Source organism: Poecilia reticulata, linkage group LG12 (genome assembly GCF_000633615.1).
Source record: "Poecilia reticulata strain Guanapo linkage group LG12, Guppy_female_1.0+MT, whole genome shotgun sequence".
In the NCBI taxonomy this organism is placed as follows: domain Eukaryota; kingdom Metazoa; phylum Chordata; class Actinopteri; order Cyprinodontiformes; family Poeciliidae; genus Poecilia; species Poecilia reticulata.
This window is the reverse complement of record NC_024342.1, coordinates 8,370,276-8,397,031: the sequence shown is the minus strand read 5'-3', so window position 1 is coordinate 8,397,031 and position 26,756 is coordinate 8,370,276. Positions and strand designations below refer to the sequence as shown.

General features: G+C 39.9%; 1 protein-coding gene across 2 annotated transcripts; it reads left to right on the top strand.

Annotated features, from left to right (window-relative positions):
* Positions 1–1,747: 1,747 nt before the first annotated feature.
* usp20 (ubiquitin specific peptidase 20) lies at positions 1,748–17,539 on the top strand. Of its 2 annotated transcripts, none has more exons than XM_008423644.1 (25): positions 1,748–2,052; positions 2,267–2,373; positions 2,523–2,576; positions 2,831–2,893; positions 3,039–3,179; positions 3,269–3,371; positions 3,565–3,634; positions 3,756–3,869; positions 3,950–4,028; positions 5,139–5,625; positions 5,722–5,889; positions 6,548–6,660; positions 7,348–7,520; positions 9,720–9,814; positions 9,898–9,931; positions 10,017–10,062; positions 10,168–10,348; positions 10,453–10,579; positions 10,656–10,825; positions 12,317–12,398; positions 12,722–12,830; positions 13,151–13,253; positions 13,347–13,415; positions 13,496–13,664; positions 14,231–17,539. In XM_008423644.1, exons 2-24 carry the CDS (start codon positions 2,296–2,298, stop codon positions 13,651–13,653), a joined length of 2,817 nt encoding a protein of 938 aa, XP_008421866.1. In that variant the 5' UTR covers positions 1,748–2,052; positions 2,267–2,295; the 3' UTR covers positions 13,654–13,664; positions 14,231–17,539. The 2 variants fall into 2 exon arrangements, with proteins under 2 accessions (XP_008421866.1, XP_017163410.1); XM_017307921.1 differs by having other exon boundaries at positions 3,950–4,043.
* Positions 17,540–26,756: the final 9,217 nt, after the last annotated feature.

Here is a 26,756-nt window from a genome sequence, read left to right as displayed (position 1 = left end):
TGGTTTCTTAAACTACTCTTGTCAGATCTTCTCATTAGAAGAAAACAAAAGAAAGTTAGACGAAAACAAGGATTTTGATTTGTTATTCCTTTCGAGTTCGAACATCCAACTAAATGTATAAGTATGCATATAGTTCCTTTCAAAATATTAGTCCTAGAAGCATTTGTATTTGATGTGTTATATGTTTATTCTATGTAACACACTCATTGTACCACATTTAACATATTGTGTGGAAATTTGGGAGAATACATTCAAAACAAATTTACAGCCATTATATGTCTTACAAAAAAAAAATCAATCCAAATAGTACATAAAGTGGGATATTGGGAACACACAAACCAGTTATTTATCAAATCAAATATACTGAAATTCTGGGACCTTGTAACATTTAAAACTTCACAATTCATGTTTAAGGTCAGAAATCAAAAACTTCCACACAATATACAGGAGATGTTTGGTGACAGAGAGGGTGGTTATAATTTAAGAGGTGAAGGATATTTTAAAAAACAACATATTAGAACAACCAGGAAGAGCTTTTGTTTATCTGTGTGTGAAGTAAAAGTACAAATGTAAACCAATTTTAAAAACTAATTAAAACAGAGCTTATTTCAAAATATGATATGTGAGATGACTGTTTGATAGTCTATAATGTAATTGATGATATAAATAGTATTTAAATAATTGTACATAATCAAACGTGATGTAAAATGGAAACAAGTTGTCTCTTTTTGATGTTCTGACAGTTAATTGACTATAAATTGACAAGTAGGAAAGGGGTAGGACATTATAAGATATAATGATACGTAAAACACCTTTACATAAAGGTATGTAACCTTTACAAAAATATGTTTTTTCTATATTTCTTAAAACTGTCACCAATTTACTATTACATTTATCCACCTTCATTGATTGACTATGCTAATTAGCCATAGTGTTTTTGGCAGACTGTTGGTGAACCAGCTGTGGAGGGAGGGGATGTGCACATGACTGATTGACAGCACTAAAACCCTCCTTCTGGTTTTGATTGGCCTTTTCTACGCAGCTCCTTCTCAGAGCTGCAGTGTCCTCCTAGCACTGAGCTACTTTTTAGTGGAAAAGTCCTACGAATATTGTTAAAGGCTCAATGGAGAAGCGTTGTCCTAAATGTTGACTTAAAAATCTAAGATTTTGCAATTTAATGCCTTGAAATTGGGCTGTGTCTCTTTAAGAAACTCCTTCAACTATTTCTGACACTGCCTAACGTCATCACAACAATGCTTCTTTTTTGAACAATCGTTCTTAGGAGCATTGAACTGAGAAGTAGTACATATGGTGAGTTGAACAGCTGCCATGGGAGATTCAAGGATTCCTCAGATATGCATGAAAGAATCACAGCAACTCCCAGGTATGTTTTTTTTTTTCAATTAAAATAATATTTTGACACCATTAACGCCCAAAAACGTCAATTTAACATAACAACCTCCTTTAATAGTTACGTTAAAGTTTTACTTATCAGAAAATCTTTTGGTCACGGGAGAGAGTTATCATTATTCAGGTCAGGAGGACCTTAATTTATGTCAGTCAATGCACAAGCAGGACCCATTTAAGCGACGTACAAAATCACTTAACTTCCGTAAATAAGTTACGAAGAACTATAAGAACGTGCATTTTATGTATCTTTCTATGTGCCGTTTTCTTTTTTTTTTGTCTTGTGAATAATAATTTTAATAATAAATTTTTTGGAGTTGAAGTGTTCAGGCTTACCCGCTCTACCTCGACGGCTTGCTCCTGCAGCCTGCGTCACGCCGTGCGATGCGTGCGGTGCCTCGGCTCTGCTGATGGTGAGGGAGGGGGGGGGCAGTTGGAGGATGGTGGGCCAGGGTACAGCGTCGCTCGGTCAGCTCCTCTTCTAGCTAGCCCACCGTCCGCTGCCTACATTCAAAGCGAGGCTTTTTTTGTGTGTGCGGAGATGAGATATAACCATCTTGACAGCGGCAGCTGCTGCTATTCTGTTGTTATGAGGCGTTAATAACAGCTGTCATCGCTGGAGAAAAGAGCTCTTTCTCTTCTTTCGTGAGTAAACACCGGGGCCTGTCTCTTTGCTGAGCTGTCAGCCTCTACACATACGTTTAGGTTTCAACTTAGAATGTATTTTTTAAATATATATTTGCATCACATATGTTTGTGGCAGGGTTTGTGTGATGTATGTGCTCCCAGCTAGCTGAGTTGCAACAGCCTCTTAGGAAATATGTTTTTTTTTTTTTCATTATACTGACGCATCTGTTAGGGTACGTCCAAGTGGAGACAGCGAGTACAATGGCAGAGCCAGACGTTTGTCCTCACCTGGACTCAATAGGAGAGGTCACCAAAGAGGACCTTCTCCAGAAATCCAAGGTGGGTGTAAATTCATTTTTTGGTGCAAGTCATTGGCTGTGTGTGTATCATTGTGTCATAACACACACCTCTTAACGCTCTTGTATAATAAGCTCTGCAATATATTTTGTTGTTGCATTTGGAACCCACTCTGTTGCTGTTTTTTGCAGGGAACTTGCCAGTCATGTGGAGCTGGAGGTCCCAACTTATGGGCCTGTCTGCAGGTAATTTTATGAAATTGTGTCTGTGAACCTTGCACATGTGTGCTCCAGCAGCAGCCGGTGTGGCACTTACTATACATTATCTTGTATTAGAAAGGCACCTGTTTGCTAAATAAATAATGATGGTGTGATGCATTAATGTAATTGAAAAGTGCTGTTCTTTTCTGGCATAGAAGCTGAAAGGTATAAGTAATTTTGTACTTTGTGTAGCAGTACAACATTCAGAATGTGTTTTTGTTTTTTTTTGTTTTTTTTAGAGTGACTGTTCATATGTTGGTTGTGGAGAGTCCTACGCCGATCACAGCACTCTGCATGCACAGGTAAAAACATCTGATGATGGTTGGTCTAATCCATGTAATCCAGAAAAAAACCATGCAGAATTTGTTTTTGTATTGTGCACAAATGTGAAATGTTAAATTGTTTCACAAGCCATTGAAGCATTTTGTTTCTGGTGTTTTTCTTTAGGCTAAAAAGCACAACCTGACAGTGAACCTAACAACCTTCAGGATCTGGTGTTACGTGTGTGAGCGGGAGGTGTTTTTGGATCAGAGGCCGGCGCTGGTCCCCGTTCCGGCTTCGTCCCACCACTGCAAAGCTGCAGAGCAGGTGCAAATTGTGGCCAAGATACCAAATTACTTTGTTACCTCCAGTCTGCTCGATGCATAAAGAAACTCATGCATTTCTTTTTTCCACAGGAGGCTGCTGCCCAGTCAGCAGGTCACCCTCTGAAAGCAGTACCGATTGCTGTTACGGAAGAAGATGGCTCAGAATCAGAGGAGGACGAGCTGAAGCCGAGAGGTGCAAAAAATTGTCTTGGCATCAACAGTTCATTCAAATCTTACTTATTTCCAACTAAATTTGTAAAAGTAAATATTGAAGGAAAAAAACAAACAAACGTGTGTGTGTGTGTGTGTGTGTGTGTGTGTGTGTGTACAAGTGTGTTCACAGCTAAGTTAAATAAGTTCATGGGTCTTGCCCTTGTTGCCTTTAGGCTTGACAGGAATGAAGAATATTGGAAACTCCTGCTACATGAATGCTGCCCTGCAGGCCCTGTCCAATTGGTGGGTTCACCTCCAACTTGCCCAATTATCAGGGATGAGCCTCGCTTTAGAATCTTGTTTTGTATTTCTTGAGTTAAAGCGGTCCTACAGAATTTAACGCTGTATACTTTTTGTTCTCCAGCCCTCCGCTCACGCAGTTTTTCCTGGACTGCAGCGGCTTGGTCCGGACCGACAAGAAACCGGCTCTGTGTAAGAGCTACCAGAAACTCATCTCAGAGCTCTGGCACAAGAAACGGTACAAAGCCACATCCAACTTTCTAAGCTTATTCGCTTTTGTTTATTTAAATATTTCTCACATGCCTTCTGCACTTTCAGGCCCAGTTACGTTGTTCCGACCAGCTTGTCCCAGGGCATCAAACTGGTAAACCCCATGTTTCGAGGTTATGCTCAGCAGGTGAGCACGCAGCAAGTAATTGAACTTTGATTTCTACTCCAATGCAAAACTGCAACGCTGGTTTTCTAAGTCAAATGATTCTCAAACTCTAGATTTATGTGTTTTTGTCAAAAACTACTCTTGTTCATCTTAAATGACCGATCACAGTCACATCCCAAGAAGGAAGATTGAGTTTAAAAAAATCATGTTTTACCTTTTAGTTTCACTTAGCAATTTAACAATTTTGGCCCTTCAAAAAAAAACAATTTTAATAACTTGTTTTTTTAAGGAAGTCATTTCTACCTTCTTCTTTCAGATGTATTTCCCGCAGCTTTAAATGCATATTTTGCACAAACCAGGGAAAAGAGTAAAGCAAATCAGAGTTTTGAGTATAAAAATTACAGATGCTTACATTTTCTGTCCTAAAAGTCCTAAATGAAATGTACATTTTTCAGGGATTTAAAACAGTTCTTGAAACATCTCCAGTACGGAGGTATAGCTAGGAACCTTCAGACACAATTAAATGAAATATCGAGAGTATGATATACTGATATTATCTCATTCAGAATAAACTGAACAAAAATCCATGTGACTTTATTTGGTTTTCTGGGATAGATAAGGCCTTTTGAACTCTATTAGACTGCAAAAGCATTTTGTTCTTTTGATGCATGTCAACAAAGATGATTTTCAGCTGAAACTAGAAGGAACAGAGAAAAGACTTTTATTGTTGTATTACAGAAGTTTATGTATTTAATCTCATATTTTATAGAGCAAGTAACCATAGTGAATTGAACCAGCTTTTTTACACTGAAATCCCAGAGTTGAGCCTGCACTAAGACGAGAAATCCTACTTATAGTTGACCAAAAAGTTATTATTATTATCAATTTTTAACAAAGTGCATTTATTTCCAATTGTGCTTCATTAATTATTAGTTTTATTTGTGGCAGTTTTTAAGTCCTTAATAGTTTTCAGAAACAATTTCTTGCTGCAGAAAGGATGTCCATGTGTTTTTTTTTTATACACATCTTGCAAAACAAGCCATTTTCGGAGTTTATGTTTCTTCTCTGCAGAAGCCCAGCTTCCGCTGAGGAAGCCGCAGTCATCGTTCTAATATTCCCCTGTCTCTCCAGGACACCCAGGAGTTCCTGCGCTGTCTGATGGACCAGTTGCACGAGGAGCTGAAGGAGCCGCTGACAGAGTGCAGCATGAGCAGGGAGGGGAGCGACGTGGACGAGAGGCGGGACGGAGACCGCTCCCCTTCCGAAGACGAGTTCCTGTCCTGCGACTCCGGCTCCAGCAGTGACCGGGGAGAGGGTGGCGGCCTCGGGGAGGGCGAGCTCCTCCTGCAGGACGAGTGCGATGGGTTTAGGTCCCCGTCTGCGGGGATAGTGATCTCGGAGAAGGAAAGGCTGAAGGAGAGGAGGGTGTCTGGCTCCCCCCTGCGGGGCGGCTCACAGGAGATGGACGAAGACGCAGACGTTGACACGGCGGCGGAGGACGGGTCTCCCGAGAGGGGGGAGGAAGAGCCGCCTGCGCCGACCGCAAACGCTGACGTCCAGGAGGACAACCAGACATCTACTGCAGCGCAGGTGCAAGTCCAGAGCAACAACACCTCAGGTAGCAGCCAGGATTTTTTTTTTTTTTTTTATTATTTATGTTGAGTCATCCACTTATAAATAGTTATTTTCGGCCTCCAATGTGTTGCTGTTTAAGAGCCAGACAACGAAGCATCGATGACCCAGCCGCAGTCCACCCCCTGCAGCCCTGTCCGAACCCTGCAAGAGCTGCATCCCAAGCTGTCGTCCAGTCCGCCCCGCTCCAGCCCGCTCCGCTCCAGCCCGCTCCGCTCCGTAGGACCGCCGGCCTACTCCTTCAAGAAAGGTGGAAACAACTCGGAGACTTTAGAACCGAGGGCTTTTGTTGCGACATTTAATGGGTTTGATTTGGTGGGATATTTCACAGTAAATGGTGTCCAAACTTTCATTACTGGAAAATTTTAACTACTGATAGGCCACAAAATTCATGAAATGAAAAATACAAAAAATTTTTCATTTTTTTTGTTTTAACTGCTAAAGAATAAACTTTTTTTTCCTAAAATCTGTGTATCATTAAAGATACACAGACGGCTTCGCATTGTAGCCACATAGTTTATACCGTTTTTGATACTAGTTAGGGGCAAACAGAATCATTTCAGGGGCCACAAAAAAAAAAAAACCCTGAAATCCTACATTCAATAAGCACATGAAAACTGAAGACCATTTTCTGTTAAGACACTTGTCAACCTAAGACAGACTTTTTTAAGCATAAAAAATCACCTTAGTTTAAACTGGGGAAAGTTTGCGATCTAATCATATCTGAGTATCTACAGATATTTTTGTTCCCATTTTGTCAGGTAAATACATAAATAGTTTAGATGTTTTTTTTTTGTCTAGGTCTTTATTTTTGATTGGCACAAAGTACTGAGGACTGCTGTGTCTCAGGTTGCTTTAGCAGTGAAGCCTGTCCTTTAAATTAGTTGCTGCTATGGTTCTTTATGCAGCTCAGCTGCTGCTCACCTCCAGGAAGAAGAAGCAGTCTCACTATCGCAGCGTCATCTCAGACATCTTCGACGGCTCCATCCTCTCCCTGGTGCAGTGTCTGACCTGCGACAGGGTGAGAAGTGCAGCATTTCAACACCAGGGGGGGCTAATCACACATGTTCCTAATTTGCTCAAAAAGTTAAAATGGTTAAAGTAAGGCCTGTGTTTATTTAATGGTTAGTCACATTCAGTGTCTTGCAGGATTATTCATGCTCCTAAAACTTAACCAGTTTTATTTATTTATTCATTTATTTTTTTCCAGATTGCAAATAGAAGCTTTGATGCCTTTTACTGGGATTTTATGTGACCTAACACAAAGTGGTGCATAATTGTGAAGTGGAAGGAAAATAATACACATTAACATTTTTTTGTTGTTTTACAACTAAAATCTAAAAAGGTAGAGATGGATTTTTGTGGAGCCACCGTTTGCTGCAGCCTTTGTGCTACGTTTGAAATCCGGAGTTAGATTTTTTGCCTCTTCTCGCAAAAGTGGTTCAGCCACACAAATACACACTTTTTCCTCTATTTTACAACTAGGCATTAACTGTGCTAGTGGGTCACATACAATCCCAGGTAGATGCATAGAAGTCTGTGGTTGTAACATTTATAAATCAGAAGAATTTCATGGGTTGAGAATAAGCAAATATTTCCAATTTTAATGCTACTACTTGTAAGTGTGTGAATTTGAATGATTATTTACATGACAAATCACTTTTATGTCAGAGTGTAGTGTAATGTGTAGGTGTCTGAACGCTACCAGGTGTCCACCACAGTGGAGACCTTCCAGGACCTCTCGCTCCCCATCCCTGGGAAGGAGGACCTGGCCAAGCTCCACTCGTCCATCCACCAGAACCTGCCGGTAAAGACCGGTGTGTGTCCCGACACCTACGGCTCGCAGGGCTGGATCTCCTACATCATGGACTCCATACGCCGGTCAGCGAATCACACCAAGTCATTATTTAAGTTGGGGGGAAATGGAAATGCGTTGGTCGGTGAAGGCACAGGATTTTATTTTTGACTAGTTCAGATTCTTTGTCTGATTGGAGAAATTTGACCTGCGGGTGATATTTTCTGCAGACTGCAGGCAAGCCGCATCTTGACTTGTCACGCTCATTTCCACACTTGGCTATGGAGAAAGGCTGCCAAAAATCAGCCGTTGCAGATTCCAGGGAAATGAACTCTGGCTGCTGCATCAAAGGGAGATGCGATAACAGAGTTTTTGTAAGCAAAATGCATGTGAGAGCACGCAGCTGGGCAGTAGGCCGAAGCGGCGGCACAGGAAACAGAAACCCAAAAGATGCTTAGTCAGCTTCAATAAGATGGACCCACGGTGCCTTTATGCTGCCTCTGGCTGTCAGGTTCCGTCGCAGCAAGATCCCGCAATTAGCAGTAATTGTTTTACACTTTGAGAGAAGATGTGGAGTGAAAATAGGGGGAAAGAGCTTCCGAGATTCGACAGCCCACTGATGGGCGCTGACAGCGGGAGAGACGTTTTATAAGGCCTAAAAGTTGCTTTTGAGTGTGATAAAGACTTAGTAGCTCATTTGTCACTTTGCTCTGGCAACACGACATTAATTTAGAAGTGAGTTTCGCACAGCATTTTATTAATAAAAACGATAAGGTGTTTCCTTTTAGTCCTCAACTATGTGCTTCTTCGGGTTTGCCTTTAACCTACAACTATGATAGATATACAGGGAAGAGAGGAGGCTTAGGGAAAGCTCTGCACTACCCTGAAGCGGTATGTGACTGAGGCAGAGGAGGCGTTTTTCTTACTAAATGAAGGGAAACGTGTTTGGCAGAGGGAGGAGTAGGCGGCGTAGCATCAGAGGGAACCTGTCTTTGCAAAGCCATGTGCGTTACGTCACCGTTGTAAACGTGCAATTGAGAAACAGAAGCTTCTGGGAATTGCCCCGCAGGAGCCCCGCTGGGGAAATTCAGGTGGATCCACAGCAAAGTGACAGAATTATTAAAGTGTGTTTGTGAGCTTTGGTGTTTAGGCAGAAGTAGTCTGGATTTCAGCACAGCTAGAAGATGCAGTATGTGAAGTTGTGATATTCAGCCTTATATGGTGATATGAATATTGAGATATCGCAATGATATTTCATTGAAAAGTTAAAGGGACGGTGTATTTCCTCCTGTATGTGACTGTGTATTGGTACTGTTAGGGAAATAGATAAGTCTTACCTAAGGTGAAACACTGAGTCAATCAAGAATAAATCAAAACGCATTTTGATTATTATTTTATTAAGAAATTAGGCAAAGAATATAGCAATGACTCTGGCAAGACCAGGGAAGTGAAGAAAAGATGAAGGCACATCACTTTTAATATTCTCCAGGCCTCTTACAAAGATTGGAGCAAAAGGGAGTAGATTCAGTTAAGTTTACTTCACTACTCAGGTATTTGCACCTGCAGACTGTAACCCGGGATGTTTCAAACCCAGTTCAGAAATAACCTGTATTATGGTTATGAAGGGTGCTTTATAGCTAGACTTGATTGATTGACTGAATTAAACAAAGTTTGACGTAACAACTAAAATTCAAAGTTGTGGGGAGAAATCCAACGGAAGGAAAGTTGAATTATGATGGAGTTGAAGTTGGCGGGAAGAAACTTCCATCGTCTTTTATACGAGGCAGAAAGACAAATCTCCATGAGCATTGAGTCAACTTAGATTTAGAAGTTAAACGTTCTGACTTAAATCCAATTGAGAATCTGTGATAAATTGAAAATCGATGTTCCCGTTTGCTCTCCATGCAGTCTGTCGCAGCTTACTGACAAAAACGTCAGTCTTGAGATGTGCGAAGCTTTTACAAATAGCTCCAAAGACTGGCAGCTGTAACTGATTCTAAATAGAATCTACAAACTATTTAGAGGCTTAGTAAACTGGAGGGGATGAGTGCAAATGGACACGACTACCCTTTCCAGATTTTTTTTATTTGTAAAAACATTTCAAAACCACGTGTCTTGTTCCTTCTGCTTCTATCATCTGACACTATAAAACCTAAGATAAAACTGACCAGAAATTTGTGTTTGTAGCATGAGAAAACATAACGAGTTCTGTGGTTTGAATACTTTTTCAAGGCCTTTTAAGCTTCGGATGATGCATCATCTTTTTGTGTTGCTCTTTTGAACAGATTCGTGGTGTCCTGCATCCCCACCTGGTTTTGGGGTCCCATGGTAACGCTCGAGGACTGCCTCGCTGCCTTCTTTGCTGCTGATGAGCTCAAAGGTAGTGAAACTTCCTGCACCGATGTGTTACTGTTTTTAAATGTCAGTTACACTTTTTAGTTTGTGTGTTTTTCTTTTAAACAGGAGACAACATGTACAGCTGTGAGAGATGTAAAAAGTAAGTATATACTCCAAGTTGTATCTTCCTCAATAGGCTTTCAAATGCATTTACCTTTTTATGTTTTTGTTTTTTTTTGCTGTAGATTGCGAAACGGTGTCAAATACTGCAAAGTGCTGAAACTTCCAGAGGTAGTAGGGTTTTTGTTGTCATTTTTTATTTTTTTTTGCTTTTAATAAGAGATTTGGCTTTGAGTTGCGCAAAGTTCAGCTGTAGGTTTTGTGTTTGTCTTGTAGATCCTTTGCATCCACCTGAAACGTTTCCGGCACGAAGTCATGTATTCATTCAAGATCAGCAGCCACGTGTCCTTCCCCCTGGAGGGCCTCGACATGCAACCCTTCCTGGCCAAAGAGAGCCCGTCTCAAGTCACCACTTACGATCTGCTGTCAGTCATTTGCCACCATGGCACCGCAGGAAGTACGACCGAGCTTTGTCTCCCTTAGATGAGGGAAATCCATGTTTGCTTTGATTTGAAAAGTGTTCTCACGTCCTCTCATGATTTCTTTTTTTTATTGACGCAGGTGGGCATTACATAGCTTACTGTCAGAATGTGATCAACGGCCAGTGGTATGAGTTTGATGATCAGTATGTGACAGAGGTCCACGAGACGGTGGTGCAGAACGCCGAGGCCTATGTGCTGTTCTATCGGTGGGTTCGAGGCTGAGTTTACGCCGACTTTTTTTTTTTTTAAAACATTTTTTACGTTTTTCTCGGCTTAACGCAGGAAAAGCAGCGAGGAGTCGGTGCGAGAGAGGCAGAAGGTGGTGGCTCTGGCCAACATGAAGGAGCCCTGCCTGCTGCAGTTTTACATCTCCAGAGAATGGCTGAACAAGTTCAACACTTTCGCCGAGCCCGGCCCCATCAGCAATCACACCTTTCTTTGTCAGCATGGAGGTGCGGGACCGTTGTGTTTTCTCCTTTCTGAGGTCAGGATGGCGTACCCTGTGGCAAAGAGAGAGCAATACACAAAGTTGTCTTTGAGAAGGGTTTTATGTGGAGGTCAGAGATTCCCACAGTTTTAGCGCACTGCTTGTGGAAGCGGTTGCATAAAGCGAGACTGTAGAGGATGACTTGGACATTTCAGACGAGAACTTTTAGGGAAGTGGGGAGAAAAACAACAACTTTCAATTGACTAATTCAACAAAAATTATGAAGGTAAAATATTTTTCAAGCACTGTTACCCAAAAACATGAACAAAGCAACAGTTTTCAGATTATTTTGGTGCTGCTATTGAAAGGAAATCGCTGTGTTAACTTTTAATAACTTAATATTGTTCACACACCGAAAGGTTCATTCTTTACAGGCTTATCACATAATGAGGCACCATTTCACTACTATAAAAATTATTGGTAACACTTTATTTGAAGGGGGGTAAATAAGACTGACATGACACTGTCATAAACATGTATAAGTCTTCATGTATATTTATGACTGTTGTCATAAGCAAGAAATTATTTTCTTATAAGGATAACATTTTAAAATTCACCTGTTATGACATTCAGGACAAGTTATAATATCTTGCTTAAATGTCAAGTTGTCATGACAACGACGTCTTGGGTAATGTCACGTTATCATAACAAAGACATTTTGAATAATGTCAACTTTGTATTAAAAGTGTCATAATTTACCGAATGACGCTTTATGACAACAGTCATAAATATTCATGAAGGCTTATTCATGTTCATAACAGGTGTTATGTCATGTTTATGACTGTCTTATTCACCCCCTTCAAATAAAGTGTTACCAAATTATTTTATGTACTATTGATCATAGAGTTTTACTGTCTTGACTTAAAAAAATTATCAGCAAGAGGAGAGGCAAGCCACTTAAATCTAAATGTACCCAAATTAGCCAGCAATAATATCAACATTTTTAATAATAGAGATTAAAAAACCACAACTATATCATGGTATTATTTTAAAACAAAAATGATACAGTTGACCAAGTTAAAAAGTAAACATAAGTAGAGGCAGCTTGTAACCTTTAATAAAACATTTGTCAATTTAAAGAAGAAAATGTAAGAAAATGTAGGACTCAAACGCTCCACTTTATTGTGTAATGTGTAAAAATTTAAATCAAAAAGAGCATTTCTGGTCTACAGTTAAAAAGTATTTTCTGGCCATTAGCAGACAATCAAACTTTCAGCTTGGGGACTGGCGGCATGCAGCGTTCCAGGGAACTCACTAATTATTTACAACATGCACTTTAAACATCCTTGAAGTTCCGAGAAATCCAACAAGTCCCAATTAGTCTTACATGCATCACATTACAAAAAGAAGCAGCCATGGGACTCTTCTGCATCTGCATGGAAATGACTTTCTTTTTTTTTCTGATTTACTTTTCCTCTTTTCTGCAGCCTTTTTGAACGGCTTCCTCTCTTCACAGGGATCCCGCCTAATAAGTACCAGTACATTGATGATGTGGTGGTGATAGTTCCTCAGAATGTGTGGGAATATCTTTACAACAGGTAAACAATAATAATTATTAATACATTTCACTAGAGGACTCAGACTAAAGTGAATTCTAATCCAGATGTGGCCCCTTTACTGGCTTCTGAAGCAGTATAGGGAAACAGTCAGGATTAGTAATTAAAAGCTCCTCGACACTCTGATAAACTCAAAGCAGAGTGTAAATTAAATCCAGCTTGATCTATTTTTTTTTTAGTGTGTAATTTTTCTATTGTATGTTTTTTTTTTACATTATATTAATTAAACTTTTTTTGATAGAGATCAGTGATCATCCTTATCCCTCCACTAACCTTTCACTGCATATTTGCGTCACTGTGTTCAGTTTCGGAGGCGGCCCCGCGGTCAACCACCTGTACATGTGCACCATCTGCCAGGTGGAGATCGAAGCTCTGGCCAAGCGCAGGAAAACCGAAATGGACACCTTTATTAAGGTTAACTCTGCTTTTCTGCTTTTTTTATATGTTATTGTTAGGGCTGAACGATTAATTGTGACGGAAGGATTATTGACATAATCATCAACTAATTTAGTAACCAATTAATCGCTAACCAAAGAACAGCATGCTCAGTGGTAATCCAATAAATTTATTTCAAATATTTTACTAAAAAAGCTTAAATGAAAAAGCAGCAAAATGTGGCTGTTATTTGTTAGTTGTCAGAATAAAAGCATCAGCTAAAGTAATAGTTAATTTCAGGCCTAATTATTATTAATCCTACTTGCTACACTTTTCTTTAATTTATCTTTTGTCTGTAGCTGAACAAGGAGTTCCAGGCTGAGGAGGCTCCGTCGGTGATCCTGTGTATCAGCATGCAGTGGTTCAGAGAGTGGGAGAACTTTGTGAAGGGCAAAGACAACGGTACAAACCACTCACATACAAATGAACAGTTATGGATGCTTCTTACTTTAAAAAAAACAACAACAAAAAAACTCATATTTCTTGTTTTTTAAGAGCCACCTGGTCCCATCGACAACAGTAAAATCGGTGTTATGAAAGGAGGACACATACAGCTGAAGCAAGGTAAACTTTTCTTTGCTAACTGAGACGTAAAGCTTGAAACAGGACACAGAGAAGATTTTATTTTATTTTTTACATCTCAGGTGCAGACTATGGACAGATCTCCGAGGAGACATGGCAGTATTTGTTGGGGATATACGGCGGAGGTCCTGAGATTGCAGTGAGACAAACGGTGGTCCCAGCTGATCCCGACAGCCTTCATGGGGAGAGGAAGATCGAAGCAGAAACGAGAGCACTCTGAGATTCACGCAGGTGAGAATCCGGCTTTATGCATTCTGCTGTATTTTCTAAATATTTCTACTTACCGCACTAGTTTATCTTCACTTGAACGGCGTTCACGTTATCCTTAGCACTAGAAAATAACCCCAGTTACTTTGTGTCCACTTACAAAATGAGTCCCTGAACTGACAATTGTGTTCAGGGAGGCTCTTATCTAATCTGACTGCTCTTCAGCTGCTTTGCAAAGCAAAGCAATGATGATGCTTAGATGTGCAGAGTTGGTACTAGATACGTACTCGAAAAGGCTGTAAATGAGCTGAATGAAACAATTAAAGTGAACTCTTACGATTTTTATTGAAAATAAATTGTAGACCATTCATCACATTCCTTCAACTTCACTGTATGCATTCCTGTTTGTTGGGTTAACTTCCTCCAAAAATACACAGATATTTGTGTTTGTTGCTTGAAAAAAATAAGACATAAATTCAAGGGATATCAATACTTTTGCAAGGCTGTAAACTAAGCTTGGACTCCTTTTATTTATTTATTTATTTAGTTTTTTTTTCAAACTTGTTTTTCTCATTTTTTTTCCCCTACAGGTCTGATGATATCTTGCCACTTCTGCCCTCACATGAAGATGAGGAATTTGCACGTTGGCGAAGAAGCAATACAAGCACTTTGTAAATGTAGCAACGTCTTATTTTGAAGCTGCAAGAAGGTCAAAATGGGGCCTAAACATCACTGGTTTTATCCATCAGACCGCTCCGAAGCTCTGTGTTTGTGTCACATCTCTGCAGCTGTTTTCGGTAGCCGTATGCGTCGCCGTAGCGACTAGACGTCATGTGCCGCATCTAAACGGGCCGTGGCAGGCGAACGGCACCTGGCGTCACGAGCCAGAACGGCACTGTGAACGTTGCCGATACGTGGGAGGAGGGCTCCTCTTTCACACTAGAAGCAATTAAGATCCATTACCAAGCTTTCCGTTGTTTAGCTGTTTACTAAGTCACATAGCAACAAGCAGACAGAAGCAACAGGTCTCAAGTGAATGAAACGTCTGCAACCTCCAGCCTCAGCGTGCGCCAAGCCCTCAGGAATGGAAACCTTTTCCTTTCTGTTTGTTTTGTTTTTTTTTGTTTTTTGGGCCATGGGAATGGCCAGAGCAGGTTTGTTTATAACTGCAAAACATGCATGTGTGGGTTATGCACAATCACTTCTGGGCTCAAACTGCATGCAGTTGTAAGATTTTGCTGACTTGTTTTGCGCTTAAACGATCCGTTTACATGCTCAGAAATACTCACAAGAAGACCTTGCTTTTGTATAGTCAGTGCAAGCTCTGTCAGCAAACAGCCATGGCGGGGGGGCATGTATAGATGTGAATGTTAACATTTGATAAGTCAAAGTAGATGCGCAGGAGGGAAGCGTATGTATCTGAAGTGATAAAGAGAATCTTGTGCAATAGATTTGTGCTGTTAAAAGATCAGTGTAAACTTGACCTTATCAAGTGCTACTTGAGATGCATTTAGTTAAAAATAATCATATTTATTAAGCAAAACAGTATATATAGAGATAAATGTGATTTAGATAAAAGGGGTTACTGCTGTCAAACTTTTGATGAACTTTTATGTTTTTTATCTGTAATTTCTTATCGTTGCTTAGCAGGAGTTTGAAGATTCCATATCTATCACGCTATGTTGATGTTTTCTCCCAGAAAAAAAATGTGTCTCATCACGTTTGAAATTTGAAATATGAAGTCACACGTGTTTAGAATATGATACAAATTTTTATTACAAAATTTAGCCGCAAAACTTAAAATACAAATTTAAGCTGTTCACGTGTTGGGAAATACACATTTATAGAAGTTCCCCAAAATTTAGGGGATGGGAGCATGAAGCCAGGAAACCTTTCGAGCACAACTAACTGTTGCATATGTTTCTGTCTCATTTTCACACAAATATGTGTGTCTTGCGAAACACACACTACTGGAGTAATTGTTCATGTTTATTCATCATACATGCACAGTCATATTCTGCAAGCTGATACATTTTGCGTAATTTTGGTCAATTCAAAACCATGAGAGTGCAATGAGTCGTGTCACATTCATTACAGAAAACATTGTGGTTTGAACCAATGGGGGGATGTTGATTTCACAAAGCATTTTGTGTCACAATCATTGATACTCGATTTTGTTAAATTTTTATCGCAATTATGAAAAATCTGCTATATCATATATATACTCTTCAAATTTTTTATTTTTAAGAGTACTATTTTATTTGGTGTGTGATGTTTGAATTCTCAGCAGTCACCCCCCAGCTGATAAATTGCTGCCTGTAGTTAATTCCCTAAGTCTGAAGAAAAATTGGTTATATTGTAAAACAGAAATGACTTTTTTCCAGAGACAACAACTAGTTGCCTCTGGGAAAAATGACTAAGCTATGCTTGTTACTTTAGGATGTTTTTTAGTTAGCTAGCACCCTGTAACAAACCTGCAGTAGTTCTAAAGCTCACAAAATAAAAATTTAAACCTTTTGCTTATTTTTATTTCTTTGAAAAAAATAGTTGTATGCAAACTAAGTAAATAAAAAAAGAGTACATGTTTTGCTTACCCAGGCTTGCTAATATTCCAGACTTTGGCCGCAGTTTCAAAATGGAGTTGCTTTTTGGTTACAGTCTGGAAAATAAACTTCAGACTTCTGTAGCAGGGTTGACTTCTTGGATACAATCTGATAAATACTCTTCTGGCATTTAGATGTGTTAATTCAAGAGAGTTCACCTAGCTAACTCTTCAGACAAGGCATTGAAATACAAGCATAACTTGCGGTCATAAAATCAATTTAATATACATGTACATACAGCTTGTAGATGTATTTGTATGTGAGCAGCACAGATGTAACTCCTAATGGTTAAGGTTAGAAAAATCGCTTGGAGTAAATAAGGAAAATCAAATTTATTCACTTTATTTTAATGTTTTTAAGCACAGTATTTTATGATTCCCACCAGGTTTTTTTTTGAAGGTGTGTTCTATTTGAATTTGCAAGTTTCACTTTCTACAAAAATTTGATTTGTAAAATGCTTTCCCACAACAAAAAGTATCTCCCCTCCTGTTTTCTGACCTTTTGTTCACGGATCTTTTCCATGGATAGCAGCCCAAAACATCTTCAGAGAGAAAAAAAATAAGAGCTTGGGACCATGACAAAAAAGTTTAATAGATTTTTATAGAAATGCTTTTCATTTCATCGGTGGCTTATAAAACGGAAAACTTTACTATGTATATTTAACATTTTAGCTCACAGTAAGCCATGTCTCCGTTTTGTTGTTAAATTATGAATCAGTTTTAAAAGAAAAAAAAAAATGTCTCTAACGTTGTCTATTTTGTTCATTGAACTAGTTTCTCTTTTCATACAGTTCCAGATTTTATGTACAGGAAATGCTAATATTGTGGCAATATGTTTTCTATAGATGTGGGGAAGAATGTGCAATCAAACAAACGAAAAACAACTACAGTGCAATCTTAGCTGTATCGCAGAGATGCTAGGACGAGTGAGTAGCTTGAACAGCTGAGAGTTCAAACAGCCTGGCGGTGTGACTTGTTATAATGCAGTGTTAGGGAATTTCTTGTAGTAATTATTACATTAACCCCACCCTGTAAGTGCTCATGTTACGGCACGTATATGCGTGTAAGACTTCAGTCAACTGGAAAAAAACAAGCATTGCTGTGGTTGGAAAGTATTCATAGGTGTCACGACACACAGCGAGATTTCACTGGGTCATGTTTCCTAGTCGTTAGCCGTGTGTGGCTCTTGTGGCTATGGTGATCCTACCACAGTTCAAAGGGATGTTTAAATGTCTGTATAACTGATGTAATTACTATGATTGGTTTAATAATTAAAATTTCCTGCTTTTGGATTGGATTTTTTCCCCCTTCCTTTTCTGTACTGAGGCAGACGGGGTTAAATGTAAAACACATGCTGTCAAGTTGCTCTTGGATAACTATTTTAAAGATCTATGTGTCATTTAATGTGAGATGGTGGCTAAGTGGTGACTACTTTTGCTCTGTAGTCAAAACCGATGTGGAGAGTTATGCGTGGTTCACCAAATCCGGGCGTCACAGCTCACTGGCCACCCAAGACTAAATCAAAGGTCGCAACTTCAAAAACTCCAATATGAGTTCATAAGGCATATATTTATTTAGCAATTTCTCCAGTCAGAAGAGAAATTGCTTTCTGAAAGCAGTAGCTTGGATGCTAGCACACTACCCATGGTCTTAAAGCACTTTGTGGTCAGTGTCTAATGAACACTTGTAACAAAAATTGTGATTCAAAAATGTAAAATTCTGCTTACTTGTGGTTTCATTTCTGACTACCACCGTTAGTCACAGAACACTTCATATTTGAAGGACTGCCACATCTTATGTTATGCTAAAGATGCCATCTGTCACAATGCTTGAACTTCAGGAGTTTGTCTCCAATTGTGTTTCCTCGCACACAATTGTGTTTCCTCCTTGTTGTGTTTTAAATTACTACTTGAAGCTAAAGAGAATGGAAAGGAAATCAAACTAATGAGATGAAATGCCTTGTCCTGTTCATACCTGTTGAAACCAAGATTTCAAGCCTTTCATAATCCGTTTTCTTTCTCAAACAATACAGAGCTCTGCTGTCCCATACTGTGTCGTAATCTATAGATTCTGTTTTAAGGCGTGACTATGAAGGAGCCTATGTGTGTTGTAAACTGACTTGTCGGTTTAGAAAAACAATGGAAAGAAATGGAAAACCTGATTTATTTTTTTTCATGTCAGTGAAAGTTTAGATTTCCTGTCTCTGTAATATCTCAAAACATTTGCCCTTTAAAATAATGTACAGTATTTTAAAAAGCAAAAACATTTTATAGAGAATTGTAATGCATCATATATGCCTGTATGTTTCATCAGTGTTTTCCAATCTCTGTGTTTTTAACTCCTCACATTGATGCGGTGTCTTTGAAGAATTTGAGATTTAAGGAATCTGTGTTGAAACAAAATTATAGGTTCCCTATAAATTTAGCCTATGAAAAAAAGAACAAAAGAACAAAATCTTTAACAGTAACTTGTCTGCTGCAAGATTCTGACTGGGCTTGGGCAGCACACAGAAAATGCCCAGGTTAATTTTAGAAATACAGCAGCTGTTAAGTGAGGGGCTGTGATGTCATCTCGAGCCCCATGCGTATGCCGAGCTGCATCGAGCTCAGAGACAGAGACAGACTGAAGAGCAAACGCACCGGGCTGCTGAGCGGACGCTGTGCACTGATGACACAATCGACACATCTTCAGGTAAGACACAGTTTTTGCAACTGATTTTTAGGTGCTGTGTTCACACACGCACTCACACACACACACACACACACACACACCACTGCAGCTTCACGTTACCACATCTCTTGCATGTGTCTTGATGTGTCTGACTAAGGATGCAGGCATAGCTTTGTCAGCATTTAAAAATGAATGACTGACACGGATCCCAATAATGTAGGGATTCCATGTATGACTCAGCAGACATATTCATGAATAATTAAGCGTCCAGTATTGTAAACAGTGCCAGTTCAGGACAGCAGAGGAGGCACTTTCCTCTGTCCGTTCACCGAGACAGGATGGGTGTGGCATGATGCAGCCCACCTTTGTCCTCTTTGTCCTCAGGGGAATTTTAGGTCCTACCTGGGACAAAATTTTGGCTTTTCTCAGAGTCGGACATTAAACTGAGGTCTCTCCGCATTAATATTTGCTCCACAAGAAGAAAACTAAACCAAATTCTACTTAAGCTACTTTTTTCCAATAAGACTCGTATGGGGATCATTTTGTTTTCGATGTTGGTAAAAAACAGCAGGATTTTGGCCTAGTTCAGAAGTTTACATACACTCATCATAATGAGTAATATTGTTCCATTTTCGTCCTCTAATTATTCATATGAGCAGCTGATTTTCCAGGGAGGACTCATTTTACAGCAACACAACTTTAATCATTTTAAACAAGCACAATTTGGATGTATTGTACATTCTCTCTAATTCACACACGTGTGTGTAATCATGCTAGTAAGTAAATGTATAGAATCCCATAATATCTTGTTACGTTTTGCACACTACAGTGAACACCAACAAGGTCCTGGTGTAATTAACATTCCCTGCAGCAGAAGTGACTGAGCTCATACGACAGGGTAGTTTCCTAACACACACCTGTTTTTAAGCCTGCTAGTTCAGACATGGAGGCTTTCAAAATGCCATTTCAGGAGCTTTATTTGAGCTTCTCATCTGCAAAACTTGTTTTCATGATGTGTGACTAGGATTATTGTTCTGTTGGAAAACCTCTAAGTCTCACAAACTGTTATTCTAAAAAGAAAAAGGAGATTTGTTTGGATATTCAAAACCAAGGAACCACCAAGTCTCAAGTCGGCCATTAGCCGGCAGATGTTTGAACATCATTCTCATTGCCTAACTAAGTGTTACAGTATAATACAGCACACTACAGTATTACTGGAGAAGTGCAGTAACTGAACTGAAGAGGTGCAGATTCAAAAGAAAAACTCTGCTCTAATAGGAACACCTTCAAGTCACATGTAGAAGCCTCCAGCAAAAATGTTTTATTTTTAGACGGGACAAGATTGAGCTTGTTGCTCACATTGACATGAGTCAATATGAGACAAACTGGTGAGCATGGTGATGGCAGCATCGTGCTCTGGATTGTTTTTTACTGCCAATAGTGTTTGTGTATTGCAGAAAGTGAAAAAAAAGCAAAAATGGAGGACTACTTCTTAAATGTTCAATTAAACTTCAAACTTGAGATAGACATTTAGAAGTAAAAAAAAAAAAGCATCTACCTTTTCCACCACATGTTGCATGTTAATGTAATGCATAATCACTTCATCCTGAAAAAAAGAACAGTGAAACAAATGTCTTATGTCATTTGTGCTTACTTTGCCGTCTACTGTGTCCAGAGCTGCTGCTTGCTGACCTGACTTCTGTTTCCTTTTCCTCAGGCGTCTGTTTTAACTTTGCTGACAGGCTTCTTCCATCAAGCAGAGGAGACTGACGAACACCAGACAGGAAACAATTCATACATGAAGCCTCCATTACGACCGGAAAGTCTGGTGCTTTTGAGAGCAGAGAAAAGGAGCCACACAACAGCAGCGTTTCATTTCTTTTGAAGCAAAAAGCGATTTTCTTGGACGGCCGGTGCTTGGTTCCTCTTTAGCTCCCTAAGCTTGCTCAGAAGGGTGTTTTCTCTTTTTCTTTTTTTTTTTTTGCAAAAGTGTTCTGTGTAAATATTTGCAGGCCATGTTTGGGAGCTGTGAGAGACGGAGGACACCGGGCGAGTTTAAGCTGTGACCTTTCGGTTTGATGGTGAAGGACCAGCTTTTTGATTTCTGTCAGCATATACTATCTGAAACTTTGTGGTGGACCTTCATTTTCCTTCTCAGCAGTTTATTATTTGCTGCCTTAAAGAGAGAAAGAGAAATAGATAAAAAAAGACACCTATAGACATTGCAAGTAAAATGAGTTAGTTTCCCTAGCGTATACTTAGCTTAAAAGTATGTTCTAACTCTAAACAAGCATGAAAGTGAAGACGTAAGTTATTTATAGTTAAAAACAGTTTTTTATATATGTGTATTTAGTAATATTGTGTAATAAATGTGTCAAAAATAATTAAATGTTTACATTTTAGGACTTAAATTAAAAATAAGCCAAATAGCTCATGTACATGTATCTTATGAGTGAGTCAAGAGTACCATCAACTCTGTAATATTCCTTCCCGCCATTCATGTCACTTCCTGACCCTGGCTGAGTCTGTAATGTGACCTGTGTTAGCTCTACACCTGCATCGCCTGTTTACACGCACCATGGGCTGCGTCGTGTGTTCCCAGTTGGTCGATATGTGGACTGTGAGGGCGAGGGGGACGGGCCGCAGGGCCGTGGAGCTCACCTCCTGCCCGCAGATGCTCAACAGAGGCTACCACCGAGTGACCGGCCTCCACTACATGTCGTCCTTCTCGGACGCTGAGGACTGCTGCGACGACAGCAGCTCGGCGAGCTCGCTCACGCTGGACTGGCAGCTTCAGGGGGCCGAAGGCTGAGATTCCTCCAGGAGTTCAATGTAATGATTTGAAATGTAGTGTCTTAATAGTGAATACAATGGAAGATGTTATTATTTATAAATTTTTTTTGTCTTGGTTTGCGGCATCTTTATTAATGATATTCAAATATTTTACTTTAACTTTAGTCAAATGAATTAACATCAACGGTTTGGAGTCAAATGTAGTCTGTTAAGGGAGCAAGTAGCCCATCCGACCTTGACGAACCGGAGCTCATCGTGAATGATGTAGCATTAAAATGCCAGGAGAAAGATGCAAATTGCTGGTCAGAAACTACAAGGAGGGCTGAGCTGAGCTGCTAATAATTGGATATTGAGAAGAGAATCCATGATTTTCTATGTGCCATCTTTTATTAAAACACAAATAAAAACATTTTGTTATTCCAAAATTGAAACCCCTTTGTATTTATTTTCTCGTTGGCTGTCTCATCTCCTACTTGAAAACAATGCAAATCTGACAAGAGCAAGGAAGGAAGGAAGGAAGGAAGGAAGGAAGGAAGGAAGGAAGGAAGGAAGGAAGGAAGGAAGGAAGGAAGGAAGGAAGGAGGGAGGCTCGGGCATCTGGTCAGGAGGCCTCCTGGACGCCTCCCTGGTGAGGTGTTTCGGGCACGTCCCACCGGTAGGAGGCCTCGGGGAAGACCCAGGACACGCTGGAGGGACTTTGTCTCTCGGCTGGCCTGGGAACGCCTTGGGATTCCTCCGGAGGAGCTGGAAGAAGTGGCTGGGGAGAGGGAAGTCTGGACCTCCCTTCTGAAGCTGCTGCCCCCTCGACCCGACCCCGGATAAGCGGAAGAAAATGGATGGATGGATAAAAACCTTTTGACCTATTCTGAAGACAGTTAGAATAGATATGGCAAATTTCAGAATAGACACTTGATATTTCATTTTTAATATGAAATCTATAATGGTGACATTCGAGCTTTGTTTCAGCTTTGAGGCATTTTTTCCCCAAGTTGTCTTATGAAGATAAAGCAAAACAGTTTTGTTGGATTTAGATTTTTTTTTTTTGGAAAGGAGTAACATTAACTGATGGCTGATAAAATGCTTTCTTGCTCACCAAGCATTGCACAAAGTTATACTTTAAAGAACCAAAGATGTCTTTAGTAAAAACTCCCAGTACTTTCTGTTTCCAGGTCTGTGAGTATTCCTTGGCTCTTGGAAAGCATCTTGAATTATTCTTTTGACTCTTCTGTCAGGAATCTTATGAGGATTTTATTGCTGGTGTTTGGTGAAAAAAAAAGTGCCGTCCATTTGTGGATTAGGACTTCATTCACTGGACGATTTAGAGCTACAGTTATATTTTTGCTGCAGCAAAATCTTTTTATATGATCCCATTCACACTCACTGCAGAACACTCCACTGTGAAAGAGCGGGAAACAAACAAAAAATGTCGAAGGTTGTTTTAATTGTGCTGAAGAAGAGTATTTGAAAGTGACGGGGAAAATACTGGGAGAATATCCTGTTTTCTGGTGAAATGAGGCGAAACCTGATCACGCTGTGACGCCGCTGCACAGATCGTGTTTGGAGGAAGAACAGCTCTGCACATCAAGCCAAAGACACCAGGCCAACACTGGTGGGAACGTGGTGATGTGGGCTTTCTTACACATCACCAGGCACCGCATTGACTGAGCGAAGGTCACAAGCACACCTTGTGTGTGAATAGTTTTTCCATACAGGAAACATTTTGACGTCATGACCAAAAGAAAAAAAAAAGACTTTTTCACAAACTCTGCAATATATATATATATATATATATATATATATATATATATATTATCAATGTCATTTGTGAATGTTAGCTTCTCATTTTCAACAGTAGAGCTATAAAGGTTGAAAAAGGTTATCATTTTGGAGAAAATCTCATCAATATAAATATTTCCACTAAATAAGAGGCAAATAAAAATGTTTGATAGAAGAAAAGCCTCTCAGACTCTGAACTCAAAGCGAGATGCCAGACAGCAATAAAACTATTATTTTTAAATTAGACAATTTAATTTCACATAATTATAGCGGTAGAAGCCATTTGTTTGTTAAATACTTAATGAAACATATTTACCGTGTTTAATGTTTGTTGTAAATGACGTATATTCACAAAGAACGAGGTAATTAGTCCAATTTTGTCGTTTATTGATTGTTCAGAAAGGGAAAAGAGTAGAGCTGCTGCTCCTCCATGTCGAGAGGAGCCAGTTGAGGTGGCTCGAGCATCTGGTCAGGATGCCTCCTGGACGCCTCCCTGGTGAGGTGTTTCGGGCACGTYCCACCGGGWGGAGGCCTCGGGGAAGACCCAGGACACGCTGGAGGGACCTATGTCTCTCGGCTGGCCTGGAAACACCTTGGGATCCCCCCGGAGGAGCTGGAAGAAGTGGCTGGGGAGAGGGAAGTCTGGGCCTCCCTTCTTAGGCTGCTGGGGAGAGGGAAGTCTGGGCCTCCCTTCTTAGGCTGCTGGGGAGAGGGAAGTCTGGGCCTCCCTTCTTAGGCTGCTGCCCCCGCGACCCGACCCCGGATAAGCGGGAGAAAATGGATGGATGAACGTTCAGAAACTACACCGGCTGTGATGCGCCACAGCAAAGGTAAACAAAGGTAAAATAACTGAACAGGTGATCAACTCACACATTTTTGTTCTCTCTTTGTTGTTTAAGCACACCTGTTGCCATGTCAACCGCTCTCTCCTCCAGGCGAGCTCAGCAATTTTCAGGCTTGATATTTATTTTGCGATCATTTATAAGCCTCTCATGAACACAGCGGTGGTTGATTAGTTAATTTTAAACTCCTGCTCTGCTAGTTATTTTGGTAATGGAACCGAAACGCACAGAATTGCACAACACCTTGTTGAAACAATAATTACTGAGATTATTTTTGTTGGGTCATTAATTTGAAAAGGTTTTGCTGACTTTTTTGTTGTTGTTCTTTAATAAAGTTATGAAAAGTTATGAACGTTTTGATAAGGAGCCAGAGGAGGACGTGCTGCTCTCAGCGTCCCGGCGGCATTCAGTTTGTCACCTAAAGCCGAGATCGACTCAAAAACTCCTGTGATCGACGTATTTCAACCTTGCTCTAGTAAAGCACAAAGAGTTCAGAAACAACATGAAATGGGGGAAAAAAAGCTATTTATTAACTGATTAAGTCGTGTTTTAGATTGTTCTTGAAAAACTAATCAGTCACAGCTGATTAGTGGGTGCACTCACGGTTGCACATGCAGTGAACACATTGATTTTTTTTTTTTACAGCAGACAGCCGCTCCCCTCTCTTGCAGCTACCATGCGTACCGCCGCTAAATCTTTTAGGGGTACGCAGTACCCTGCCGTACCCCCTTACTTTCACCCCTGTTTCCATGTTTCAACCATTTTAGCTGACAAGTGTTGAAGACAGAGTTGTGTGTAGTTTTCAGTGTTGGGGTAGCTACAGCAGGTGTTGCTTTATTAAAAAAGTGCAGCTGAACTATCAGAAATAAAACTTCAGTATGCATAAATATGTGTCATGTACATGCAAGACTATTTACACAACACTGAGTATACTCCACACAAATGATGTCAGGATGCAGAAAGCGGCAGGTTTGGCCACCGGAAGCCCCCTGCTCCTGAATCACAACTTCAGTGGAAAATGTTCTCTCTTTTGCAACCAACCTTGTAGCCCATATTTTGCCAGCAGTCTCGCGGGTGAAATCATTTTTCGGAGTATGATCTTCACCGTGTGCAGAAATGAAGACGTGTTGACTCCTGCTCTTGGGCCGTGTGTCAGAATTTGTAACGATCACACTCCCACACACATATTTATTCACTGTGTGTAATTTTAAAATGATTAAATGGATAAAGTCTCTTGTGTTTTGGCTAGCTGTTAAGGGAGACACATTCTCAACATACTGATTTCAGAGAAACCTTTGAAAATGAACAAAAAACAACAAATTCCTAAGTTATTTATGAAGTTTTTTTTATTCTTGTCTCTCCCAAGTTCAGCTGTGTTTTTGATAGGCTATCAAAAAATCACTTTGTGGCTATTTTTGACAATTTTGCAGAAAATTGGTTGGTTTGGTTTGAAGATTGGCATTTCTTTGACCTTTTGATCCTGTGGCCATCATGGCAATTCAGGGTACCCAGATCTCATCTAAAAGATGAGATCTGGCCTGTGATTGTTTCTCCTAAAGCATCCATCCATCCATCCATCCATCCATCCATTTTCTTTACACCCTTGTCCCTCAGTGGGGTCAGGAGGGTTGCTGGTGCCTCTCCAGCAAACGTTCCGGGCGAGAGGCAGGGTCACCTTGGACAGGTCTCTCCTAAAGCAGTAAATATTAATTCCACTTTTCTTGTACTGTATCCTGGAAGTGCCGAGATGCTTATATAGATATTTTAGTAGATCTGGTTTAACCAGTTTGTGGAGAACAACGTTAACAGCAGGCGATGTCAGTAATGGGGGGGGGTGTCCTGGTTAATTCATTAAGGAGAATAATTTGTGCATTGTAAAAACTTCTTTCTTTTTAGGCCTACTTCGTGCGGTCATACAGGTTCAGCTTGAGTGGTTTTTAAATATTTTTTATCTTTTACTCTACATGTTCGTGTGGTTTTTGATTTGCTTAGTCACGGTAAATTAAAGGTTTTCTCCACAACTGGAGTAGTCATGTTTTATATGTTTCTCAGTTAATAAATATAATCATTGTAAACCTTATTTTTCCGTATCTTGCTAGATAACCTAAAAACCTTTTTTTTTTCCAGTGACCAGAAAGCAAAGTCAGAATAAATCCGCAAAGAGGCAAATACTTATGAGACTTGATTTATTTTTGTTTTAAATCTTAGAAATGTAATGAATTAATCAAAAGTAAATTTTTTTATTTTTATTTTTTTACAAAGTTTTAAAGTGACGATAAAATTATCTGATATTCTTATTCCGAAAAAAAAAAGAAGCCTGAACTCTGCCTGCGGGCTCATCATGTTGTGTCATAAATAAAACATTTCCGTTTGTATCATCCAGTCATGTTTCTCTGTGGGTGGAGGCAGAGCCGCCTGTAAAAAGAGGTCCTG